The sequence below is a fragment of the Prorops nasuta genome, unplaced genomic scaffold (genome assembly GCF_024137725.1).
Source record: "Prorops nasuta isolate Cenicafe-Biocafe unplaced genomic scaffold, Cenicafe_Pnas_1.2 PNAS00002, whole genome shotgun sequence".
NCBI lineage: Eukaryota > Metazoa > Arthropoda > Insecta > Hymenoptera > Bethylidae > Prorops > Prorops nasuta.
Window position 1 is genome coordinate 7,671,733 of NW_027116799.1, and position 7,850 is coordinate 7,679,582.

General features: G+C 27.8%; 1 protein-coding gene across 2 annotated transcripts; it reads left to right on the top strand.

Moving 5' to 3' along the window:
* Window positions 1-413: 413 nt before the first annotated feature.
* LOC136779259 (spatacsin) lies at window positions 414-7,576 on the top strand. 2 transcript variants are annotated; one of them, XM_066736767.1, is made up of 13 exons: window positions 414-685; window positions 791-1,129; window positions 1,241-1,407; window positions 1,484-1,834; window positions 1,916-5,271; window positions 5,344-5,496; window positions 5,563-5,711; window positions 5,791-5,898; window positions 5,954-6,247; window positions 6,326-6,645; window positions 6,713-6,967; window positions 7,097-7,279; window positions 7,439-7,576. In XM_066736767.1, the coding sequence occupies exons 2-11, from the start codon at window positions 848-850 to the stop codon at window positions 6,912-6,914; spliced, it is 5,382 nt and encodes a 1,793-aa protein (XP_066592864.1). In that variant the 5' UTR covers window positions 414-685; window positions 791-847; the 3' UTR covers window positions 6,915-6,967; window positions 7,097-7,279; window positions 7,439-7,576. The 2 variants fall into 2 exon arrangements, with proteins under 2 accessions (XP_066592864.1, XP_066592873.1); XM_066736776.1 differs by lacking the exons at window positions 6,713-6,967; window positions 7,097-7,279; window positions 7,439-7,576 and having other exon boundaries at window positions 5,954-6,091; window positions 6,150-6,247; window positions 6,326-6,458.
* Window positions 7,577-7,850: the final 274 nt, after the last annotated feature.

The window sequence follows — 7,850 nt, forward strand, 5'->3', positions numbered from 1 at the left end:
GGGGCCGTGATTGCAGCGCCACCTAGGAACTATGAGATTTTTTGGAGGAACTAACCGGGCTTTTCAGTCATATATAATTTCAAAATTAAAGTTTAAAGGAAAATACTAAAAATAAATAATTACAATTATATAAAGGTTAAACAGTTTTTTATTATATAAAATAATTTTACAAAATAGATATGAAACAAACATAACAAGTTTAATATACTATTTATCATACATTATACGATAATTAAATAGTATAAAGGAAAAAATTATAAAATCATAAATTAACATACCTATACAAAACATAACGTATATATTATTAGGTGGATATTCACAATTTAAAGCAAAATTATAATACAAAACAAAGTGACATGACTCACATGTTTAGGGATGCCATCTGGTGAGCTCTCGTTCAAGTAACTGAAAGTATAAGCAAGGAAAATTATGTACGCATTCAGCACTGTCAACAATTTATTTTTTAAAGAATTTATTTTACTCCCAATATGTGTCATTGGATATCATACATTTGCATTCCTTGCTTTAACTGATGTACTTTGGTGGAAGAAAAATGTAGGTGATAAATCCAATGTATTAAAGTTTTTTAAATAGGTTATATGATATCTCACCAGTGACATTTTTATAGAATTAAAATGCCAGTTATTGTTAGAATATGATTGCTGTTTTGACATAAAGTTGTTAAGTAAGTAGAACTAATTCTTTTATACAAGAAAGTTTTGTATCTGATATTGCACATTTAACACAATTTTTGGTAATGTTTCTTATTTTATTGTGTAATTCCTTTTAGTGTATTGCAGTAAAATTTAATATTTTACATAAATTGTATAAATACTAATGATTGATAATGGCTGAGAAGAAAACAATTGGAGGTGTTCCAGTAGAGTGTTTAACTGGGGAAGCAGCAGCTATTTGGTCAGGCTGGCGTTTATTAAGTGATCGTGAACTGGTTAGAGAATCTTCAATCAAAGGAACTCATATAGAATTGGCATACAAATGTCTTTCTTGCCGTAAAAACTGTACCATAGAAAAAGCAACAGAATATTTTAATCATGAAGTCGATATCTGGATTTTTGAATTATTACGTAAACGGCAGATTTTTAGAGTATCACATGTATTAAATAATATGGTATATATAAATAATTTTTTTTATTTAATATTACAAAACTTACAGCAGTTTAGTCTATTTGATTTCTGTGAATAAATCAAATTTAACATTAATACTTATAATTGATTTTAGAAAAAAGATCCTGCAGAGTATATATTAAATATTTCTATAAAGTGTACAGATTCTGCAATGAGAGATTATTTATGTACATATTTAAAAGGTATTTCATACTTACCAGCTGAGCATGTAGAGGCATGGGAAATAATAAAATGTATTGTTGAATATGAAGATAAATTATTGTAAGTTTTTAAATGAAAAAAAACATTAAATTGAATTATATGGATTAGAAAATCATGTTTAATCACTGTTTTTTAGGTCACAAGACATATTAAGCTCAGATATTTGCATAAAAGATATTTTAAACTTACCAAATAATATTAAAGAGTCTTTATGCACTGAATTATATTTTTTAACAACAAATAATGCAATATTGCAAAATGTTACAAGTAATTCACTCTGGGACTATTTATTATGTAATAATAGAATTGATACATTAAAATATTGGATCGATATACAGCACAATCAAGTACCAAAAATAGAATTATCCAATGAAAATTTACATAAATTATTTGGTACATTTCATGTCACTAAAGATATGATTGATTATATTGATTTATCTGATAGTAGTTGCATCACTAAAGAATTACTAAAAAATTACCTTTGTAGGTATGTATACTTATTGAAATTTTGTTTAAAGATTATATAACAATAATATATTGCTCACACATAATTTGTCTTCCTTTCCAGATATGGTATATTCACAGAAGTTGAAAGTCAAAATACAAAACTAAGCCTTGCAAGAATATTTGGTAATGCAATGACATTAAATGACTTTAAGACAGTATTATCTTCATTTCCATCCAATATAAATGCAAATGAATTTGAAGAAAATGTTGAAAAGGAGATTATCTTATCATATTACCGATATAAAGCAAATCCTAATCATGTTAATCCAGAAATAGAATTACAGATTATTAACCTAAACAAACTTTTGAAAGACATGTGTCAACATCAAGATCCAACTCCTGAGTTATTGATAAATGGAATAGTGGAATCTATTCATTTTACTAAAAGTATAAATGAAAATTTAAAGGTTAATGAATCAGTGCTGCTTTCATTAATATTCTTAGAATATTTCAAATTAAACCAAGAAAGGCAGGGGGTAAATTGTAACATACTTTTAGAAGAAATATTTCACAATGAGAATGGTTTAAAAGTAGGCAAATATAGTATTTCTTATGAAAATCTTCAAAAATTGTTACAAAAATTTCCAATACTATACCAAATTATTGAAGATCAAGTTAATAAGAATGATATAACGGTGTATGATTTGATAAATGGATTTCAAGGTTTGGATGTAAAAAAAGCGTTTAAATGGCATTTTAAAGGCCACATGCTTCCACATTTTGCAAATACTTCATTGATAAAAAAGTATGGCTATAAAGATACATTATCCTACATGTATTATTTAAAGGAAGCAAGGCCAAATATGGCTCTTGTAAATTTGAAACAAACTCAAGGTAAATTGTATAATACTATACCTCCAGCAACTAAATCTCAAGCAGCATACAATGCTCATATATTTGCTCTAAATCATTTAGACAATTTAGAAATTCTTTGTAGCTGCATATCTTTTATTGAAATGTTAGGATTAGATTCTGATGTTTTGAGAATTCATATAACATTAGCGGAATACCTACAGCAAAATCAGGATTTACCAGTCAACAATTTATTTAAAACTACAATACAAAATAACAAAAAAAATCTGAAAACTATAATAACATATTTGGAGAAAAGCATTGAAAAATTATTTGAAAGTGAAGATATTTTAACTGATTTAAACAAATTTATAGACATGTTAAAAATTTGGGAAGTAATTGTAAAATTCGCTCATGCACATAATGAACCTTTAATACCGGACCAGATTCTAAAATCTTTAGCACAAAGTAATTGTTGGTTAGAATTTATTATAGCAGCTCAAATGTTTGCTTATCCATTGAAACAAGTGTTAAAAAATATTACATTATTTTCTGATGCAAACATTCGGTTTCATTTATCAACATGCTATACAAAACTGTTAGTGTCGCACGTGCCATCAGTTGAAAAATCTAAAGGACGAGATGTAAAGCAACCACCATATTATAGAATAGACATGAAACAAACTGAATCTACTTTAACTTCTGGGTGCTCAGATATTAAAGAAGTACAATCAAGTACTTCAAAATCATTATCATCAAATTACAGTTATACCCAGGGTGATGATTTTTGGTTAACAGTTTTAAAATGTCATCAGAGTCAAGATCCTCCTAGCTGTTTGGTCAATGTCTCTCGATTAACATTATCACCAATTTACATTGTTCTAGCAACTTGTTATGAACCATCTTCAATTGCATCTTTCTGCTATTCCTGGATGGTTATATCAGTTGCAAGGAAAGATTTTCTAATGCAATATGCAGACTGCTTAGAGCAACAAATATGGTCTGCTGCAAACGTTTCTGATTTATTACAAAAAATGGTTTGCAAAGGATATATTAAAACACTTTATAGAGCCTATATGATATTTATGCCGGATAATCCATTCAACATATTTTTTGAATGCTTCATGGAATGTATAAATTATGGGGACTTTGATAATAGCTATAAGCTATTGTTAGAATTTAAAGCACAATGCTCTATACGTAAATGTAATAAGATATTTAATTGGGATTGCGCAGATACAATTTATTTGGAAAACTCGTATTGGTTCCTAACTGTTGCTATTAGATGCATTGTAACGGCCTTAGGATATAATTTTCAAAGCTCGCTCTTACAAAGTAAGTTTTTAAAAATGTTAATAAAGTCAAATATTGGTGTGGATAATTTAATTCAAGTGCCAGATTTTGAAAAACTGTATAAAATACTCAAGATTTTAAAGAAAACTAAAGTAAAATTAGACTTTAAAAATTATGAATTATCTAATAAAGGATACAGTTTTTACATTGAAATAGAAAGATGCATCAAAGAGTTAGTTAAAGAAGATGATTATAGCTCAGCCTTGGAATTATCAGTTGTCTCAGCAATAGGTACTACTGAAGTAATAATTGCTCAATATCGTAATGAATTTAAGGATCAATTAAGGAAATATAATGAAATAAAAAGTACCTTTTGGATAAAATGTGCTTCTGACTTTAATCAGTATGGTGTACATCCAGAGAAAACTGTGGAATTTTTTGTTGAGCATGCTGAAAAAGTTTCTTCACATGTGGAAAGATATGAAGTTTTGAGGCTTGCCTTGGAGACATTAATGAACATAGAAACCAATCAAAACTTAATTGGTACTTTAGAAGTTGCAATGTGGAAATCTTGTATATTAGCTGGTCCAGAGAATATAGAGTTACATTATGAAAACCATAATTTTGAAAAGTTAAAAACAGAGTTACTTTCCAGTATTAGCAACTTACAGATTCATTGCTCTTTGACTAGTGCTACTGAAGAGATATCGACAGAAATATTGATTAACAAACTATTAAATGTAGGAAGAATAGATATTGCTTTGAGAATAAGCTCTATATTCAATTACAAACATAAAGATTTACAAATAATAATGCTTTGCTTATCCTTGGCCGAAGGTGAAATAACACCTACTGAAATGACAATGCAACAGAAAAGTTTAATTATGGATATTAATAAAGGAAAACAATTAAAGTATGGTAATTTAAGGAATCGATTACGAAGGATATCCTCATCATCTTCTTTAAATACCAGTATAAGCAGTCCTGGCTCATTTAGTGAAACTGATAATACAAATGATGCAAAACCTTATCAAATGCAAATAGAAACTATTGACTTATTGGAAAAATTAATGTCAAATGTGATATGTGGAGATAGTATTTGTTCAAAAGTGGTACTTTGTTATAAATTATCAGTACAATTAGGAAAGAATTACTATACTTTATTAACACTTCGCGATCCTACTCAGTTCTTGCAAGAAATAGTGGAGAGTAAAATTGATAACAAGATTGAAATTGCTAAAGACATAATAACAGTTTATGATATTAAGAGTAATAAAATAGCTGAATTTTTAGGCAAAAACATAACTACTAGTATCGTTGGTGCTTTGGAAAGTAAGATTGTTTTTTTTTTAAAGAGTTGCTTTTGATTATTAAATTGATTTTATATTATTTTTTATATTTAAGATGGTAATGATGATGCAATATTTATCTGGGGCTACCCACTAAATGCAAAGTTTCATTTAATAATGGAATTATGTACTGACCCCTCTGTATTGGGCCTACAATTGTTAGAAATTATACATAAAGAATTTAGTCGTTCACAACATGAAAGAAATGGTAACTTTGCAAAATTTTATATACTTTCGACACATAGATAAGATTAAAAATTGTATTTATATTTAGTTTTAGCACTGAAAGCTGTAGTTGAACTGCTTATCAGATCTCATGATTGTTTCACTGCTACTTGCAATATGGAAGGAATAGCTTCTATTTTACGAAAGTGTCAGCAACTTTCCAATGTTCTACAAAATCTTAAACTTTGGAAATTATTGGTGCACCTAATTAATTAACATTAAATAATTAATTATCAGAAAATAAATGAATAAGATATAAATTACGTTTCTATTACAGGTACGTTTGGTAACAGGAGTAGGGCGTTTTACCGAAATGAATTATGTATTTCATATTTTGAAGGAAAACGATCAATTTGAGTTTTTACTCGTAAAAGGATTAGACAAGGTAATGTAGAAATATAATAGAGAAAAGAATCCTATTCAAATCTTTCATTTAACAGACTACAGGATTAAAAACCGCGTTGCTTGATTTTTTGAAACGCAATTGTCCTGAAAATAAGGAACTTTTCACTTTAGTAGCTTTACACTTTAGTCTTTATTATGAAATCGCACTAATGTGGGAAAATAAAGCTAAAGAGGTAATAAATAAGTTAATTTCTCAAGCGAAAAGGGAAGCTTCAAAATTACCGATTATAGGGCAAACGGAAGTGAAACTAATTAGGAAGGAAAGTACTGAAAGATCATTGCATTCCCTAATAGATTATTTTACGTATGCTTCTCAGCATTATTTACAGGTATATTAAGTACAAATGTATACCAATTTTTATAATTCTGTTTTATATATGACTGATTTCTCCTCGCTGTATTTACAGGATAACAAGTTAAATTTAGCAACACGGTGCTCCGACCAAGGAAAATTAATAACCCTTCAACTTCATTTATTAAATACTGTTTCGCAGAATCAACAAGCCATTTGTATTTTAAATTTAAAGACTGATGAAATTGATAAGGTTTTATGCCAAATTCTAACTTATCCTCAGGCACTTACTATAATACGAGCTTATAATTATCAAGTAGATTGGGCTAATGTTATTTATAGCCGCTGCATTCTTAAAGGAGATACCAAATATTTGAAAGATTTTATTGAATTTAATAGACTTACAGCTTCGTTAGTCGAAGATTGTGCTCGTCGGTGGGTTTCTATTTTTATAAGATATTATAAATGTTTGATAAAATGTATTGTTAATTTTTTATTACAGGTATAGATTAGAGAAAAGTATTACTCATAAAATGACAGAGAATATGCAAATCATTATAGCTGAGTTATCAGACGTTGAATGTAAATATAAGCTAGCCAGTCAACTAGGGTTTAAGCATATCGTTCATACTATGCTAAATAATCCTATGATAGGAGCATATTTAAAAGATACTATTTGGAAAAAGGGAACCCTCCAAAATTAAAATTGGTCATTTATTAATAGTACATTCCATGGCTAATTTTAGTAACTAAAAAAGTAATATATTATATCTATAAAATTTTTATATAAAATTTAAATAAATAAATATTTTCTTATATCTATTAATAAATAGCTGTGATATATTTTACAAGTTCAAACATAAGACAATCACGTAAATTATTGCAGATATATAACTGAGGATAAACGAGTTACATAAATCTATATGATATATTTATTTATTTAAGCAAATATTTTCATTTATAAAGGTTATACGATATGCTAAATAATTCGGAAGAACATTATGATTCCGCTATCGATGAATTAGACGCGTATATACGGAATTACGAAACGCAGTATGGAGAGATAAACGTAAGCCGCAAATTTTGTAACAAAAATTTAGTAGAAGTTTTACAGTTCGTTAAAAAATTGATTCAATTTATTGAAATAGAAGAACAAAACAAAAATGAAGGTATTGATTAATTTTAGTGATATTTTCATTTTTTTCTAACAGAAAATGTTTGTTTCTAGTCTTGGCAAACCTGAAAGCGTCTAACGTTACTATTAAACAGACAATTTCGGAATTGCATCAGTCAGTCAGATCGTGCAAAGAGAATATTCGCTCGGAATTTATGAAATTGAACGACTTAAGCACCAATCGTCTTCTAGCTATGAATCCTAAATTAATTTAAATAACACCAAATTTAATTATTTAACTGTACGTGTATTGGTGCAGCTATAGTTTACTAAAATAATTTAGACATAACTTTCTCTATTTAAGTTAGTTTTTAATCTTCACCAATATCTTGAAAAAAAAACTATTTCATTAAATCCTTAATTGTCAGAGGTCTAGATTAAATGAGGTAGATTAGTTGCATTTTAAATAAACATTTTAATTCAAAATAATTGCATTTTTATATATGTATACATATTCTGATACACG

What these genes read in the sequence shown, in the direction of transcription:
- LOC136779259 (XM_066736767.1), top strand. Translation starts at nt 848, where the DNA reads ATGGCTGAGAAGAAAACAATTGGAGGTGTTCCAGTAGAGTGTTTAACT. An exon ending in CTAAAAAATTACCTTTGTAG is followed by an intron (nt 1,835 to 1,915) that starts GTATGTATACTT and finishes CTTCCTTTCCAG; the next exon opens with ATATGGTATATTCACAGAAG. An exon ending in CTTCTCAGCATTATTTACAG is followed by an intron (nt 6,248 to 6,325) that starts GTATATTAAGTA and finishes CTGTATTTACAG; the next exon opens with GATAACAAGTTAAATTTAGC.